General features: G+C 48.3%; 1 protein-coding gene across 2 annotated transcripts in view; it reads left to right on the plus strand.

Annotated features, from left to right (window-relative positions):
- The window catches only part of PRKCB (protein kinase C beta), a 315,746-nt gene extending 302,016 nt beyond the window's left edge, over positions 1-13,730 (plus strand). Inside the window, exon 17 of one of the 2 annotated variants that reach the window (XM_026515615.4) lies at positions 6,759-13,730. In XM_026515615.4, coding sequence (XP_026371400.1) covers positions 6,759-6,917 — 159 coding nt within the window. In that variant the 3' untranslated portion in view covers positions 6,918-13,730. The remainder of the gene's footprint in view (positions 1-6,758) is intronic. The other variant, XM_026515616.4, reaches the window with a different exon arrangement.
- The last annotated feature ends 5,069 nt before the right edge of the window (positions 13,731-18,799 follow it).

Raw genomic sequence — 18,799 nt, forward strand, 5'->3', positions numbered from 1 at the left:
AATCCTCTCAAAGCACTTAACACAATATCTGGCTAATAATATGCACTTAACATACACAGCCATCCGTCCAGCCGACAATATTGAGTGCCTACTGTGTGCCAGAGCCTGTGCTGAGCCCCGGGAAGCCCATGGTGTGACTTCAGCTCTCGGCGGGCCTTACAGTCTAGATGGGACTCTAGTTCCCCGACAGAGAAGCAAGAAATAAACATGTCATTTAGATCGGGCTCTTTGGATAGTTTACTTCCTGTGCAGGAAGGGAGAGGGATGCTCTGAGGAAGAGTAACAGGAGGGGAGGATTACTTTGTCTGGAGGTGATCCTGGACAGCTTCTCTGAGAAGATGGCATTTAGACCGAAATCTGGAAGGAAAACAAGGCATGGCATCTTATTTTTAGATAAAACAAAACAAAACATGAGACTTGCTACCCAGCAAGCCCCCTCTCTTGCTGACTTCTTCTAACTAAGCAGACACAGGAAATCAAATGCCCCGACTGTGAGGAATCTTCACCCAGTCACAGGAACGGGAGCTTTCATCTTTCTTTTCTTTCTCCACTGCATCTTGTCTGACTCTGCTCCAGAGAGAAACCTTGGTCCACAAACGACTTCCCAAAAATGATCCAACCTGTGTACAGCTCCGTGCTCAGCTGACTGCTTCTCCCTGGGTGGGTCCTCCCGTGTTGTCCTGCTGTGGACGACAGTCTGTCAGGCATGAAAGGGACCCGGAATTTCATTGAATTTGCACATTTAGAAAAGAAGAAAAAGATTATTTTTTAAAAAGATTTTATTTAGGGGCGCCTGGGTGGCACAGCGGTTGAGCGTCTGCCTTCGGCTCAGGGCGTGATCCTGGCGTTATGGGATCGAGCCCCACATCAGGCTCCTCTGCTATGAGCCTGCTTCTTCCTCTCCCGCTCCCCCTGCTTGTGTTCCCTCTCTCGCTGGCTGTCTATCTCTGTCGAATAAATAAATAAAATCTTTAAAAAAAAAAAAAAAAGATTTTATTTATTTGAGAGAGAGGAGAGAGAGCATGAGTAGGGGGCAGCGCAGAGGGAGAGGGAGAAGCAGACTCCCCGCTGAGCAGGGAGCCCCACTCGGGGCTCAATCCTAGGATCTGAGCCTAAGGCAGACGCTTAACCGACTGAGCCACCCAGGCGCCCCAAGAAAAAGACTCTTTTGTCTTTTTACCTAGGCTGTGTGGCTTGGGTATATATGTTCACTGTGACCTTCTAGTTTGGGTTCCCGAAGATCCCCTGCTGTCTTGACGGAGGCCAGACAGGAAACTCCCCTGTGCCATCAGCCTCCCGCCATCAAGCCTGGTTAAGCAATATGGGGTGGGCTCTTTCCTCTTCTCCAGCATCTTGCTCTGTCCCTACCCTCTTTTCACCTCCTTGTCCTCTCTGGGCAATTTCCTTCTCTCCTCCAAAGAAGCGGTGTCTTTCTTTCTGGTCACACTCAGCTTAGATGTCACTTCCTCCAGGAAGTCTTCCTGGCCCTTCTTAGGTTCCTCACTCCTGTGCTCCGTGCCTCAGTGGTCACATGGTACCATGCAGTGGCCTGTGTGTGCATCTGTCTACTCTGCTAAACTGCAAGCTCCATGATGACCAGGACAGGGACCCTCTTGTGTGTCATTGTATTTCTGGTGCCCAGCACACACAGCCAGGCAGAAGAAGCACCTTAGCACCCAAATAGCAGTAGCTCCCTCATTTAAAGTAGCTTTGGGGGGTTTTCTTCTTATTAAAAAAAATCTGATTGTTATTTAGATTTTCAAAAACACAACCAAGCAGAAAAGATAAAGGAGGAGATGAAACAATCTGTAACTTGTGCAGTCTTTATAAGCATATATAGAACCTGCAGTACCTGTGAGCCTGCACATTTGTGTGTATAATTTATAGCATGGGAACACATTGTATACAGTTAGTAATTCTGTGTAACTATGTCACTTACTATTCTTCTAAATCTTCTTTTAATTTTTAAAGGTGTTTTGCTTGGTACCACCTCAGAGAGGTGTATTGTTATTTATTTAACTTTTTCCCTTATTGGTGGATAGTGAATGTCAACTTCCCCCCCCCTCTGGAAAAATTTTTTGATGAACATCTGTATCTTGGTGGGATAAACCCAGGAGTATAGAGGAGGGGTCCAGGGAAAGGTTCCTGGAGGACGTGACATCTGTCTGGAGACAAAAAGGATGCGTAGGAAATGCCCTGGTTGGGGGGGGGGGCGCGGACAGGGTGGGAGGCAGGTGTTCCTGGCGGAGGAGGCAGTTCATTGCAAAGGCTGAGAGGTGACAAAGTGCATAAGTGTCCTGGGACACCTGGGGACCAGAGTACAGCTAGAAGGTGTTTTGGGGGTGAGAGAGTGGGCAGTGAGGAGCTAGTGACCAGGTGACCAGGGCCAAGTCCGAAAGGGCCCTGTAAGCCATGCTAAGGAGCGTGGGCCCTGGGCAACGGGGAGCATTGCAGAGAAGTGACATATCCAGGTTGGCGTCTGAAAGATCCCCGTGGCTGCTATGACTAAGCCAGCTCCACATTCGACAGCTAGACTCGGAGCTGTTAATAACACAATGAAACAGAAATTAGAAAGAAGAGAAGAAGGGGGAAGAAAAAAAGAGCTCACATGTAACAGCTCACAGATAAGCTTTTCAAACTGTCTAGGTTCTCAGATTCGGAGGCGCAATTGAACAAGTCAAAATCCTCACTCCCCTCTCCCACCCTGGGAAGAGGTGCCGTGCGATTTCAATAACCGAGCGGGTGTGGGTCCCCGTCGCTGTTGTGGGAGCTCCAGGGCTGTGCCCTGATGACAAGGGGGTGGGGTTTCTTCCAGGAGCTAAGTGAGGCTCAGTCCCCACCCAGGACCGCCAGAGAAGCAGGTGTGGTCCACGCCGCGTGTGTTGCTCAATCCCAGTGGCAGAGCTGCCCATTCTCCAAGGACATGGCAGGTGCAGAGCTGATCCGGGCTGTGCCTCCCAAGGGCTGACGTCTCCATTTAGGGAGTGCTCCTGAAGCTAATGGGCAGTGACAGCTCCATTTGAAAAACACGGAAACACTTAGGAAGGCTGTGATCTGCCAGCCCCGTAAGCTGCTTATTAGCAGGAAAATCACGCTCCCTCTGCATTGTGCCCCCTTGGTTAACCCCTGCTTTGCATCTCCTCCCTGCTATCTCACTTAAAGATTTCATTGTTCTCCGAGGCAGGGGGGGCGGGCGGTGAGGCAGGGGAGGGGGAGAGGCTCAGAGCTGCCAGGAGCCGCTTCTCTGTCTCCTATCACAGCCTCTGGGGAGGCCCGGGCCAAGCAGCAGCCTTCTGGTATGCATGGGAAATTGATGGTTTTTAAAGAAAAATGGCCCCCGAAGACTCCAGGTCTCCACTCACATGCTTCCCACGCTAGCTGGTTTGGGTCCCAGCACCCAGGCCAAAGAGGAACACACACAGGTGTGCCTTATACTGTGCTGGCTCACTCCCAACCACCAGTCCCTGGCTCCCGCTCCTCTGGGTTGTGTCCACCACTGCCCCTCGGCCCTGTCCCCCGTCTCTCTGCGCCAGATGATGACAGCCGGCTTCTAGCTTCCCCAGGGCCTCTGCCATCAGTCTAACTGCCGGCCCTCTTCAGTCCCCATACCCTCAGCATCCTCACTGGATGCTCAGACTATCAAACAAGAAAGCAAGTGCCCGGTGGCCCCCTGAAGGCACTCTACCCCGAGTGTCCCCCACTTGCCACGGAGCTCAGGCACAAAGTTGTGGGGTCACCGACAGACACTCTCTTCCTAGAATACCCCACTTCTGACCCATCAGCACATCTTGCCACCTCTCCCCTCAGTCCAGATGCACCTTTCCGTCTCCCCCAAGGGCACCTTCCTCTGAGCCACCATCGTCTCTCACCTCCCGGTTGACCCCCCGCCCCTCGCCCATCCGTCAGCTTCGTATGCAGAAACCCTAGTCAGAGCATGCCAGGTGTGCAGAACCCTCCAGCGACTTCTCACCGGGCAGAGATGGAAACCCTCTGTCCTCCCTTGGCCAGCAAGGCCCACGATCTGGGCCCTGGCCCCCTCTCTCACCCCTCTCGCCCCTCTGTGTCTTGGTCACCGCTCTGGCCACACTGACCTCACCACTGTCGGGTGACTCAGCCACGCAAGTGTGCCCGTCTCTGGGCCTTTGCAAATGCACTTCCCCTGAATGCTGTTCCTCCAGACATTCAAATGGCTCCAAGTTCATCTCCTCAGAGCTGACCACTTGATCAAAAATGACATTCTCTTCACTCTGTATCCCTGGCCTGACTTTATTTTTCTTAATACCACTTGCCTCCCCCACCTGGCATTAGCACAACTATGCACATTTACAGTTCCACTTCTATTTGTGTGTTTGTTGCCTTTCTTCCCCAGTAGAACGCAAGTTCCACAAGGCATGGATTTGGTATAACACCCTTAGCACAGGGCCTGGCACATAGTAGGTACTCAATAAATATTTCTCAGATGAAAAAAAAGATGCAAAAAAATGAAAGAATATGGACGGTGATCCTGACCACACTGTGTTGAGGGCCCATCCTTTTATGGGCAGAAGTTTTCCCCTACCAGCCAGCAGAGCAGACTCCAAGTCTTGATTGTATGGCGGGCAGGCAGGGTTGGGGGGGGTGGCACTTCTCGTTTCCTGAGACCCAAAGCAAAGATATCAACATGGCTGAAAAGAATTGTCCCAAACAGGAACAGAGCAGGAGTTTTGAGGCCCTCTGGGAGCTGAGTCCTGTGCACACACGTACACACACACCCAATGCCTGCTTCCCTTGACTGTGGGGCTTGAAAGAGCAAAGGGGGAGGGTGCACCCCTTGCCTTTCTCAACTCACGTTCCCTCTGCCCATGACTCAAGCTCTGTGACAGCTCTTCATCTTCTCATCCTTTCATCCTTGGCCCATTTTCCATGACTTTCCTGATTGACCCCTCAGAGATATTTCGGCTCCAGCAGCGCCTCTCCCTGGATTCTCACAGTCCCCAGCCTGTCTGACGGTGCCCCCTCCTGGGTCTCCTCTTCCCAATCTTGGTTTTAGGGGCAATTTTCTCACTGGCAAATGGAAATCAGATCCCCACCTCTCAGGGCGGTTGTGTGAAGCAAAATGTGATGTATGTGAAATGCTGAGCAAATGCCAGTTGCCTGGAAACTGCTCAGTGGTTTTTATTACTATTATTATTATCTTTCTTCCACTTTCCATGTTCTATCCTTTCAATTTTTTTTTTTTTAAAGACCTCTCTCCTGAGCTCCAGAATCTTTACTTCTAACCCACTCAGGTCATCTCCTGGAAGCTCCCTGGTCCCTCAGTGTCATTGTGTCCCAACAGAAATAGCCGACTTTCTGAATTTTCCCACTTTCTCTGTCTCTGGGGTTGACGCAAGCACATTCTCACTGTCCTTCAAACCAGAGACCTCTTCATCCCCATCCTTCGCTCCTCCTCTCTCCCTTCCCAGCCCCGCCTCACTTCGTCCTGTCCTCCTCAGCCTATGAACCATTCATGTAGAATGGAGCCAGGGGCTTGGGCTCTGACGTCAGAGCACTGTGACTAGCTATGCTATTCGGTGGCTATGTGACCTCGAACAAATGACATCTCCCTGGCCTTGGTTTCCTCATCTGTCCAGTAGGGATAATTCCCCCATCATTGGGTCATTGGGAGGATGGAACAAGATAATGCAAGCAGAGTATGCTAGGGGAGCTGGCATATAGCAAAGGTATAATGCGTATTAGCTGTCGTAGCTGCTAGTACTACTACTGTTCTATTATTAGCTTACGGTTACCTGCTGTAGACACTGTGTTTCAGATACTTCGACGTCTGTGCACGTGTTTGCCGGTGAAAACCTGAGAATACTAGATTTAGTGCCTGAGTGTCTTCTCACTGGGTGGCAGGTTGTGCGTGCAGGCGTGTACAGACCTGCACACGTGTGCGTGTGCAGACACACGTTACAGCTCTGCCTCAGACGAAGACCTTTGCGTACAGAAGGACCCCAGGATGGGTGAGAAATGATGATGGTTTCCTCTCTAGAACCCAACTGCCCCACCAAGCACTGGCTTCTGTCTCATCCCACACCCTCCGCTCCCATTTGGAGAGAGAGTGGCTGAGTTGGCCTGATGGCCTCTTGTGATTAAGGGTCAAGGTCTTATACAACCAACTGGGGCCTCATGGGCGGCCAGCCATTGCAGGCACCAAACCCAGGTCTTAGATCCGTGTCCACTGACTAGAGTTTGTAAACTTCTGTGTCTCTGGAGCCGGCCACGTCCATTGTTCCTGACCAGCAGCCAGAGGAAAGCACTTTGAGGGATCCACTGCTAAATAACAGGATCTCCCAGGTGACATATGATGGGTTCATTACTTTGCATCTGGTGGCACACGAAACATCGCCGGTACCTTAATCCCATCTCTTTCAGCAGGTGGGCTTGGCTGACTCCTTATGGTCGGGGATGGGGGGAGGGGACACGCCACATGCCACCAGCCCCACCATCTCATGCCTTTGCCATGCAGCTCCTGACTGCCCAGAGGACACCAGGGGCAGCTCACGAGCCCTGGAAACTACAAGTCGGGAGCCCCAGGTCATGCGCCAAAGGTCATGAGAATTTTGCATTTTATGTTGCTCTCATTTCTGATCATTGAAACAACCTCTCTCTGAGGCAGGGGAGCAAGCCACGCCCCATTTTATTTGGTTCTGTTTTGTTTGGGTTTTTGGTTTTGGTTTTGTGGTTTTTTTTTTTTTTTTCCACCTACCACAAGTTCTTTTCTTCCCCTCTCATAGTGTGGGCGAAATGCTGAAAACTTCGACCGGTTTTTCACCCGCCATCCACCAGTCCTAACACCTCCCGACCAGGAAGTCATCAGGAATATTGACCAGTCAGAATTCGAAGGATTTTCCTTTGTTAACTCTGAATTTTTAAAACCTGAAGTCAAGAGCTAAGTAGATGTGTAGACCTCCGTCCTTCATTTCTGTCATTCAAGTTCAACGGCTGTTGTGGTGACACCTCTTCTTTCCATTGCCACGTCGCATCCATGTTTTATTTGCTGATGAGACTAGAGTGACCATGTTTCAGAAACCAAATGTCCTCAGGTAGTTTGGAGCATCTCTGTGAGATGGGATGATGCGGACGGCACACCGAAAATGCTGCTGCGTAACGAGCACATCAGCAGCCATCCTCTTGCCGTTGACTTTCCCCAGCATGGCCGCTCCACGGATCCCGTGGGGACAGAACAATGCCTGCTTTCTCTCTCTTTCTTCCAACGCTCCCGTTTCACACGTTTCCCAACTCCAGGCATCCAGTCTAGATTGTTCCTACAGATGAGTGGATCACCGGATGCTAGCAGCATTCTCTCCCTCCTGGACCTGGAGCTTGGTGTGCATGCAAGTGGACGGTTGCTTTGACGTAGAGGGAATTCCTCCATTCTGCCTGGTTTGGGGGCACCATGAGCTGTGCGGTGCACAGGCTAAAAATAAAATCGCATTTGTGATTTTTTAGACTCAAAGTTAAGGAGATGATCTCAGCCCTTTTAAAATGCCAAGAGGGTGTTTTGAGACAGTCTCAATCTAAAAGGACCTCAAGGGGTCAGTCAAAAGGCAACCGGCTTGGGCGCCACCTCCATGCTGTAATTTCTGATACTCTCTGTCCCTGATCACCTTCATCCTCAAACTCCTTGCAAAGGGCATTTGGCATCACCCCCTGAAAAGACATGGTCACTCTAGCCAGGTCCCAGAGGACCATGGTTTTACATTACATTTCAAATTTTATTTGCTTTGGGGTTTTATTTCTGTTGTTGTTCAAACGCAAAAAGAAAAAAAAAAACTCACTTTGTTACACATGCTTTGAAATCTGTGTCCAACTGTTATTAACCACAGTGACCCGCTTTGATTTGTCAAGAAGGCGGCCCTGGAGCCTAGCAGACCCATGCCCGCGCGGATGGGGTTTGTCTAGGTTTGTTGCTGGCTTTGGAAAGCTAACTAAGCGCTCTGAGAAAGACGCCGTTTCTTGAAACGTAGACGGTTGTATTCTTCACTCTGATGTTGTTTTGCAAGATGTTTGTGGAAATGTCCATTTGTATCTGGATATCTGTTATGTGCCATTTTTTTTCTAGCATCGAGATACAAAAAAAAAAAAAAAAAGAAAGAAAAGAAAAGAAGAAACGCTATTTCAAGAAAAAACAACTCTCTTTGAAAAATGTGGACCCAAACTGCCAAGCAGGCCTCCTGAGCCTTCAGGACGGAAAGGAACTAAACCCAGAGCTTAACCTCAGCCCCGGGTTCCGCCGGTCTGAGAGTCTGGGGACCGTTCAGGGGCTCCTGGCAGCCTGTAATGGGATGGGATGAGCTGGCCGGGGCTTCCAACGATACTGGAGGTCAAGGCCAGAGTCAAGTTTAGGGGCCAGCTAGGAGCATGGCTGGGGCTCTTGATTTTCTTATCAAAATCACCACTCCTCCCAGCTTGGACTAAATATTCTTTCTTGCGAGCAGCTTTGTGAGCCCCCAGAAGCCAAGGAAACCCCTTGGGCGGGAGAAATCCCGTTTCTGCCCAAGCCGGTGAGGACAGCAGGTGGTACCCCGTCCTTGCCTACTGCCTCCTTCTATTCCCAGGCAGCCCTACAGAGAATTCTTATCACAAGTTGAATGATTTCCAGAACCGCCAGAGCTTCTAAGAGACCATCAGGAGAACTTTACAAACTTGACAAATGTTCTTGAAGAAACACTTCTCATCTTTAAGAAACCCATGATTGGTATTTCCATATAGGCAGAGGCCCCTGGCTCACTCCTGTCTGCCCTCCACTTCTCCATTGTGGTAGCAATATAGACCCCATGTGGGGCAAACCCCAAGTTCCAGCTGACAAGCTCAGGAAGTTAGAGAAGGAGGGAAATCGGGGCAGAAGCCTCCTCCCCCCATTTTCTTGTTGGGGACACTGGCATCTGGAGAGAGGAAGTGACTTGCCCAAGGTCAGCCAGCTGGGGCGCAGACCCAGGTTCCCTGACTCAGTGCAGGACTCTTTCTGCTTTATAGCTGGCATCTCTGAGCCGTGCCCGCCAACAGGCAGGTTATTTGAGGTCCTTTGTCTGACCATTGGGTCACCAGGTCTTTCCTTGGACCTACTCTCTCAGGAAGATAAAAACCATGGAGAAGCATTGGGCTATTGACAGATTATTTGAGACAATGTTAGAGAACACTGTAAGATAGGTAGATAGCCAGCTAGACATAGATGGATAGATAGATGGGTGGATGGATGGATAGATAGATAGATAGATAGATAGATAGGAAGAATATATTGTATATACACACTGCACATTTGCCAAATTTCTGTCGTTATTTTTTTCAAAAGTTGAATCATTCACAGAAAGAGGTACTCAAGCCAAAGTTCCCCCAACACACCTTGCTGAGGGTTGGCCTGCGAAGGCTTCTGTGCAAGTGAGGGATCCTTGGTCAGAATTCCCCACAATTTCCTTTTCCATCATCATTTCAAGTCCAAAGGAGACCTATGAGTATCTCCAGGCCATACTTTGCAAGTTTATCCAGGAAGAAGGATTTTCCACTTCTCTGCACAGTCATCCCCATATTCCACTCCCCATTCATTCATCCAGGAAGCATTCATTGAGCACCGACTGTGTGCCAAGCTCTCTGTTGGGTGCCAGGAGCACAGTGGGGAACCCCAAAGATGCAATCCAGGGCAGCAGATGTTAAACAAGTAATTAAAAGCGCGATGTGATGTAGAGATAAGCAGTCTCTGAGTTAGTCAGGGGAGGATTCTTACAAGAAAGAAAAAGTCATCAGAAGTCTTCAGGGCACCTCTTCCTCTCTGTAGACCATAGTTTGAGGCTGAAGGAGGAAATGCAGCAGCGCCCCCTTGGCCCAGATTTCTGGAACAATCCTTGAACGTGATGGGTGGGGAAGGACAGGAGTTAGATGGCAGCTGGGGTGGGTTTCCTTCGGAAGGCCAAAGGCACAGTCTCCATGCTCGAACAGACCATAGAATCACCAAGATTTGAGCAGAGATGGGTACTCATATGGAGAGAGGGAATTGGTTTTACAGCTCAGTTCTGAGTGCTGAACCTTGCTTCTTAGAGTTTTCTCATCCAGATTCCTGCAGGCATTACCCTCTCCAGCCCTCAGGGGGATCCTGTCCTGCTAGCACACTGCTCCCAGCTTGACACCGCCTGGTTCTTCTAGATGAGACAAGCTGAGATTTTCCAAAAGAACTCAAATTAAGGAAGAATTTTTATTTTATTTTTTTTTAAAGATTTTATTTATTTATTCAACAGAGATAGAGACAGCCAGCGAGAGAGGGAACACAAGCAGGGGGAGTGGGAGAGGAAGAAGCAGGCTCATAGCGGAGGAGCCTGATGTGGGGCTCGATCCCAGAACGCCAGGATCACGCCCTGAGCCGAAGGCAGATGCTTAACCGCTGTGCCACCCAGGCGCCCCTAAGGAAGAATTTTTAAAAAGAAATTAAGAAAATCCAAAGAAACCTAAACACAGTCCATGTTAGCCATGGCTAATTGTCTGCCAGGATCCAAGAATCCCTCTTGCCATTTCTTAGACTTCTCACTAACCTGCTCGTCTACTAAGAAAGGGTAGGGCCATGGTCCTGATGACCTTGGGGAATCAATAGGAGGCCAGCGGAATTAATAACCCTATTTGGTTGAGTGATACTCTGCTCAAGTGGCTTCAGATGCTATCCACCCAAAAAAGAATGGTCCCAAAAGAGAGGCCTATCCTCTCCCACCTTCTGGAGGTATAATTCAGGGTATTTCCTAAAGGGATCTGCCCACAGCACGAAATCCGTAATGGCAGATTCTGTTTGGACATGGCTATTTGAAGCACGAGACCTAACCAGCACAACAGATGGGGAAGAGCTCTGAAAGCTGAGGCTGGTGGTAAGAACCTCCAGGGATGTCCAGAGGCAGGGAAGACCAGATGGGGTTGATGTTCCCAGGGGAGATCTGAAAGGAGGCAACAGCCTTCCTTCTAGCCCCAAATCTACCTGGGCCCACATACAGCCCCGCAGCTCTCAGACCTTGAAGGGGCCTAACAGTTCAGTCCACACTGGGGCTCAAAGTGAGCAGAGGCCAATGTGAGGGACCCAGAGAATCAACAGGAACAATTTCATTGCTTTGCTATAGAATGGGGCCTCTGACTCAAGGACAAGGATATGTTGGGAAAAAAGCAAGAGGCAAAGAGGCTCACCTTAGTCAATCTCCATTCATTGATTGATTCATTCAACAAATAGTTGTGGACAGCCTGCTGTGTGCCAAGCGTTATTCTTGGCCCTGGAAATACAATAGTGAAGAAACAGGTACGGACCCTCCCCGCCTGGAGAGAGGCAATAAGTAAGACAATGTCTGACAGTATGTAAGTGCCATGGAGACAATTAAAAGGGTGCTGAGGTATGACTTGTAGGGCCCAGGGAGGGATGCACAGGCAATATTAAAGGAAGGGGTGATGTTTGAGCTTTTCTCTGACCCGAGGAGATAACACAGTCCGTGCCTGGGACAGCACAGGACAGGCTGACAGCAGGCAGGACAAGATAAAGCGGAATGGACAGGGCATGGCAGGAGATGGCCCACCGTCTAGAAAAGAGCTCCATCAGCATCTTGAGCCCACTGAAGTCTGGCGACACTTACTGAAGTGTGTTCCTTATCTGCCCCCCCACCCCACCTCACTCCCACGCCCCAACACATACAACACAACAAAGTAGCAACTCCATAGGGACATTTTACCTATCTCAAGGGACAGCCTGAAAGAAGGAATTCTTGTGAGAGGTATTTGGCAAAGGGGAGTGAGCCCAGCAATGAGAAACCCTAACCAGTCATCACCCATTAGGAGCAAAACCTAAGACATGAATGACAATTGACTGGACTCCAGCAAATCAGCCAATACTCCCTGAGCCTCCCCCTCTTTACAATCTGACCCAGCTCTGGCTTCAGCAAGGCAGACCCAGGTGTTCTCCTCGGCAATCCTGTAATAAACCAGCCATCAGGCTGTCCCCCTGGCTCTTTCTCCAGTCAGAGGGACTGAGGTGAGCCCTAATTAAGAGCGATATGGTCATGTAAAGATCACTACCCCCCTGTGCAACCTTGGGCAAGTCACTGTATCTTCCTGCACCCGTTTTCTCCTATGTCAAACCATGGGGGAGTGAGGACTCCAGCTGCTCCTGCCCCCAGGTGGGTGGTGAGGTTGGGAAGGAACGAGAGCCTGCGGGACCCTGAGCAGGTGAGAACATCATACAGACGTGAGGTGTGTTTATTCGCCCACACTCTGCCGTTCCCTGGAAAAGTTGCCCCAAACTGTAGTTAGTAACCTGGTATGAATGCCCCCCCAACCCAAAAAAAGAAATGTCAGGCTAACCAGGAGAATAAAATTTTTGTTTGTTTTAAGGCTGCCCTTACAGACCTTACTTTAAGCTTTGGGTTTTGTTCTTATAGCTTGTTGACTAGATACATGCTGTGCTGTAACCATCCTTGGAGACAGCCTGTGGGTGATGAAGACCCAAATTCTAGTCTGTGGGTGGATTTCTGAGCCTCCCTTCAAAGCCTAGTTGGCACCAGGGGATGTGGGGTGGACAGTGGTCAGCTCCTTTCATCAGGCAGTCAGTCATGTGATGTCCCTACATGCCACTCACTCCATCTTCTTGGCAACTGAGTGGTTGTACAGCTGCTCTCCTTTTTAAAGAAAGGAGCCTCCTCGCCACAGGGGTCGCTGTTGGATGGTTTTCTCTGGGACGCTCTATCCCATGACTAATTCTGTGACATTTTACATGGTAAGGAGTAGTTTCCAGTTCAGTTCTTCTCAAAGCCAAAGAAAACAGAACACACACAGACCCACAGTCCACTTTATGACAATCCTTAAAGAAATTCAGTGTTTCGTTTCCTTTCTTAGACAACCACCACCAAGTTTTCTCTCCTGAAGCCAACATACCATATGAAGTGAAAGGCAGGGGATAGTGTGAGCATAACACCTGCTAAAGAACTCAGCACAGGGCTCTTCCTGAGTCTGCCCATGAGATGTCATCGGCTTCCCACTAACTGGCAGGTGTGGGCTGTGTTTCCTTCTTTGCTGTGTTAATGTGTCTGCTTTCCATTTGGCAGAGAGACAAGCGAGACACCTCCAACTTCGACAAAGAGTTCACCAGACAGCCTGTGGAACTCACGCCTACCGATAAACTCTTCATCATGAACTTGGACCAAAATGAATTTGCTGGCTTCTCCTATACTAACCCAGAGTTTGTCATTAATGTGTAGGTGAATGCAGACTCCATTGTCGAGCCTGGAGTGTAAGACTTCAGGCCAAGTGTATATCAATTCTAGTCTTCCAGGATCCATGGTGCATATGCTGGCATTCAACATGTGGACGGCTTGTCCTCGAGGGCTTTCTTTTGTACGTGTAGCTTGCTAGTTTGTTTTCTACATTTGAAAATGTTTAGTTTAGAGTAAGCGCTTTATCCAATTAGAGAGGTACACTTTTCCAAACTTCCAGAAACCATCAAAATGAACATACAATGTCAAACCTACTGTGTCTGATACCAAAATGCTTCAGTATTTGTAATTTTTAAAGTCAGAAGCTGATGTTCCTGGTAAATGTTTTTACAGTTATTCTACCATATCTTCTTTGAATGCTAAGCATGACTGGTATTTTTAAAAATTGTGAGTAAGCTTTGCAGTTACTGTGAACTATTGTCTCTTGGAGGAAATTTTTTGTTTAAGAATTAATAATGATTAAACTGAGTTAATATATGCAAACTCTCTTGTTAACGTGTCTGCTTTTAAATAGGCCCTGGTACAGGGGTTATAAACTCAAGAGCCACAGGCCGATGCGGCCAGTGGACAAGCTTTGTTGCACGTTCTGTTTCGTCGTCACAATTTTATTTCATCGTCAACATTTTAGAAAATGGGATATTTTATATAAATTCTGGGGTGTTCAGATTCACTTGAAAAAAAAAATTGGAAGATGAGCAGCCCTGGGTCTGGTTCCCCTGTGGAAATAATTCAACGGAACTGAGAAAATGGCTGTCTCCTTTAAAAGCAATGTGGGCTCACACTCCGCCGCAGTCTCCACCGTGCCCTGTTGTGTTACACTCTCTATCCACGTACCTGGCCGCTGTAGATTGGAGACTGAAACTTCGCCATTTGAATCACCTCAATATTTTCCTGTGCCTGGAATCGGGATCTGTTTGGTGATCCATTCAGTGTGGTTTGTGTGTACTCAATCCTCAAGCACAAAGTGCTTAATAAAGATTTCATTCATTCCACCTGTGACAAAAGTCAGGAAGGAAGTTGCTGTCAGTACAAAGAGAACACTTTTCTTTCTCTTTTTGAAGATTGATTTATTCTAGAGACAGAGCACGTGCAGCAGGGGCAGAGGGTGAGGGAGAGAAAATCCCAAGCAGACTCCCCACTGAGCATGGAGCCTGAAGTGGGACTCGATCCCACAGCCCTGAGATCATGACCTGAGCCAAAACCAAGAGTCAGACACTTAACCAACTGCGCCACCCAGGCACCCTCAGAGAACGCTTTTCTGTGGTCTAGGAGGATGTCACTATCTGTAAAACCACTTACTTTTTACTATTTTCTCCTAATTTGACATCTGCAATAACAACAAAGAAAAGTGTGTGCCTTTTCTCCACAACCATACTTGGCCGGGGAGGCCAGAAGAGGAGGAAAATAAAATAAAACTTGTCGGCATGATAAGGAGCCCCACTCTTGGAGATCAGAGTGGCACATTAATGAATCACTGGGTGTCAGCCTGCTATCTTCTCTGAATGAAATCATGCTTCTATTTTCTTTTTGAAAGATGTCCTAATCCAGTCTATCACACATGCCTTCATAGCTGCTCATGTCGGTGGGTAGCAGAAAAGAGCAAACCCATCACACCAAGTGTGTTGCGACTCCACAGACTTTATTCATCTCCTGCCTCCTTGGAAAACACCCAGTAAATGGAGCTTCGGGCAGATGCAGTGACTCCATTGATCCTCGTGCATTCTTCGCAGAATTTTAGAAACTCTGCCAGTTAAAATTGGGGAAAGCCAACTTAGACATAAGGAAGAAACTGTGTGTTCCGTGCGTCACATTTGGAAAACAAAAATAAGCAGACTCCCTGTAGACCTTTGATGACATGTTCCATTTAAGATGATAAGACAGAAGAGCTCGCTATTGCTACTTCTGATTCTTCCCCATGTCATGCCAGCCCCTCCTATTTTCTCTCTCTGCTGGATATGAACCCACCTTTCCTTTCCTAGATGTTGAGCACCCACTTTGAGCCAGGCACAATTCGGGGTGCTGGGGATATAGAGACCCAAAAAGACAGACCAGGACTTTTTTTTTTTTTTTTTAAGATTTTATCTATTAGAGAGCATGAGCGGGGGAGGGGCAGAGGGAGAGGGAGAAACAGGCCCCCTGCTGAGCAGGGAGCCCGATGCAGGGCTTGATCCCAGGACCCTGGGGTCATAACCTGAGCCGGAGGCAGACGCTTAACCGACTGAGCCACCCAGGCGTCTGCAGCCCAGGACTTTCTATTCACAGGAACAAGAAGATGCAGAAGTCCCAGCCTCTCATCTTCCTAAGATCATGTCCAGTGAGAAATGAGTGAGAGGTCCTATAAAAGGCCTGAAGTTTACTCTGATTGGCTTAGCCTGGTCACATGCACACTCCTGAACCAAGCACTATGTCTGGGGTGGAGAGGGGAGGCAGGGGAGGTACTTTGATCAGGCAGACCTAAGTTGTATTAGTTGTGTAGCAAGTTACTCCCCAACTTTGAAGCAACCATTATGTATTAGCTCTCAATATCTACAGGCAGGAAAGCTAGGTGTGGCTTACCTGGCACAGCCCCCTCTCATGAGGTTGCAGTCAAGCTCTTGGCCAGGGTTGCAGTAACATGAAGGATCAATTCAGGGGAGAGAGGATTCACTTCCAAGCTTACTCACATGGTCATTGGCTGCTCCAGTTCCTCACCAGATAGGCATCTCCAGAGGACTGTCTGGATGTGGCAGCTGGTTCCCCTCCCCTGCCCCGGAAAGCAATTCAGGTGCCCAATCTGGAAGCCATCTCATCTCAGAAGTGACATCCCATCACATTGCTTTTTTCTGTTCTTTAGAAGCAAGTCAATCGGGATGCCTGGGTGGCTCAGTCGGTTAAGCATCTGCCTTCACCTCAGGTCATGATCTCAGGGCCCTGGGATCGAGTCCCACATCGGGCTCCCTGCTCAGTGGGGAGTCTGCTTCTCCCTCTGCCTGCCGTTCCCCTACTTGTGCTCTCAATCTCTCTCTCTCTTTCTCTCTCTGACAAATAAATAAAGTCTTAGAAGCAGCAGCAGCAGCAGCAACAAGTCAATAAATCCAACCCACACTCAAGGGGAAGGCCTTACCAAAGGTAAGAATCTCCAGAGTTGGGGGACCCTGGGTGTCATCTCGGAGACTACCAACCACATACATCATGAGCTGCACTTCTGGAGCAATGGGTAGACTGCCACCCAAACCACGTGAACTGGGAATGAGCAAGGGATTGCTCTGAATAAGAATTGGAAACTGTTCTCAGAACAAGGGGATGTATGCTGAGGAAGCAAACCATAATAGTGGATTCTCTGCAGATGGGAATTTTGGTCTACCCCAAAGATTCCTCAAGTTTAGTAATGTATGAGAGACAAGCCACTAGTGAGAAGTAATTGAAGGAGAGACCCGGCCGGCATTGGATTTGGTTCACAGAGGTCCCCCACTGTGTCATTGCCAAGCTCACTACCAAAGGCAAGGACCTGAATTTGACCTTCTGATGAGTTGTAGCCCTTGCCTTCGGGGACTCAAAATTCACCAAGAAGATGAGTTGGGGGGAACATACACATGATACCAGTCTACACCAATTATCTAATCCTGAGTAACAAACCACCTCAAAACCTAGTGTCTTTTAAAAATAGCCATTTATTCAGTTCATAATGGTGGCTTTTCTAGTCTGACCATCCCAGTGTCTCTCTGATGGTCTTGCTTGGATATCTTCAGTCAGCTGGAGTGTCAGCTGGTGACTAGGTGGTCTAGGATGGTCTCATTCACCTGCATAGTGTTTGACAGCATCACTACTCTAGAGGAAGTTCAGTTGTGTTTGCTTGGTTTTGCTCCACTGTTCTTGTATGTTCCAGCTAGAACATAGGCTTCTTCATCTTGTAGTTTTGAGGACTCCAAAGAACAGTAATGGGAAGAATCTCCAGTGACCAACAATTTCAAGCCTCTGCTTATGTCAGGTTCGCTGCTTTCCCATAAGCCAAAGTCAAGGGGTGGAGAAATGGATTCCACTTCTGGATGGGAGACACTATAAAAACACATTGCAAAGGTGAATGGACATAGGGATAGAATAATCCATCAACAATTTTGTGTCTACTACCCAGTCCCTTAACGGAACCATTTATGAACTTAGGGAGCATCAGAAAAATAAGGTAGATGGGAAAGAAATTGCCAGGAAACTACCTGGGCTTCCCCATGGTCAGGCCACATGGCCCACCAGAAGTCAGTCTTACCTGTCTCTTCAGTCTCAACATACAAAGACAGGGTGCCGAATTCAGGCTTGTCCACTGAATAACCAAGATGAACTTGAGAGCTGATGGTATAGGCTTTTTAAGCCAATGAGGACGAAATTCTGAAATCCTCAGATGTTATTTCTGCCATGGTTCTTTTTCTAACCTCGTACATAAGCTGAGATGCTGGAGAAATCAGAGAGGAATGCAAAGCCAAATAAATGGGAACCAAATCTGGGACACTCAATCCAGTACCATCTATCAATATCTGGCTTTATAAGCCCTAAAGCCAAATATCGCAGTCCTATATCTCTGCTGGTTTTGATCTGAAATTGCTTGGACCCACGTGGAATTCTGCTGTTTATCACTTCCTAGACATGCAACACTGGTTCCCAAAATTAATCCTGACTTCCCAAAGCAATAAAACTTTGAATTCTAGAGGCCTTGCTCAATGATTGAACCACACTCTCTCTCTATGGATTTTGTCCCATAAATGCAAGTCTCCCTGGCAGATAGCCTGCCCAAATGAGGCCACATGTCAGAGTAAGATTATAATGGTATTTGGACAAGAGACACAAGAATATTCAATTCTGTTTTCAACCAGTCACTCTCCCCCACAAGGTCCAAGAGGGAAATAAATACAAAAAGGGCAATGCCTAACAAATGAAACGTTGATTACTCTTTGAAGATTGGACTGCATATCCCAATGTGGGATCCTAACTCTAAGGTGAGCTGGATTGCTTAAATAATTCCTATATATCATGTAGGTTGTATTTACTCATCTATCACTGTTAACAGATTACCCCAAAACTTTGCAGCTTAAAACAACACACATTCTTGGCTCATGGTTTCTGTGGGTTGGGAATCCAGGCACAGTTTAGCTGGGTCCTCTGTTTCAGGGTCCTCATTAGCTGCAATCAAGGTGTTGGCTGGGGCAGGCACTGGCTGTGGTCTCATCTGAAGGTTCAAGTAGGGAAGAATCCACTTCTAAGCTCTCTCACATGGTTGTTGGCAGGTTTCAGTTCCCTGGAAGCTATTTAATGGAGCACTTCAATTCCTTGGTGGCTCTTGGCTGGAGGCTGCCTGCAGTCCCTTGCCATGTGCCCCTTTCCAAAATGGCAGCTTGCTTTATCAAAGTATACAAGCTAAGAAGGCAGTCAAGCGAGAATACCAGTGAGATGTAAGTTCCATTCAAGTCACTAGGTCCAGCCCACACTTAAGGAGAAGGGATTACACAAAGGCATAAATAGGCAAGGCTGAGATTATTGAGAGCCATGTGAGAAGCTGACTACCACATGGATGGAAAGGGTTTCCT

Source organism: Ursus arctos, unplaced genomic scaffold (genome assembly GCF_023065955.2).
Source record: "Ursus arctos isolate Adak ecotype North America unplaced genomic scaffold, UrsArc2.0 scaffold_2, whole genome shotgun sequence".
NCBI classification, from domain to species: Eukaryota; Metazoa; Chordata; class Mammalia; order Carnivora; family Ursidae; genus Ursus; species Ursus arctos.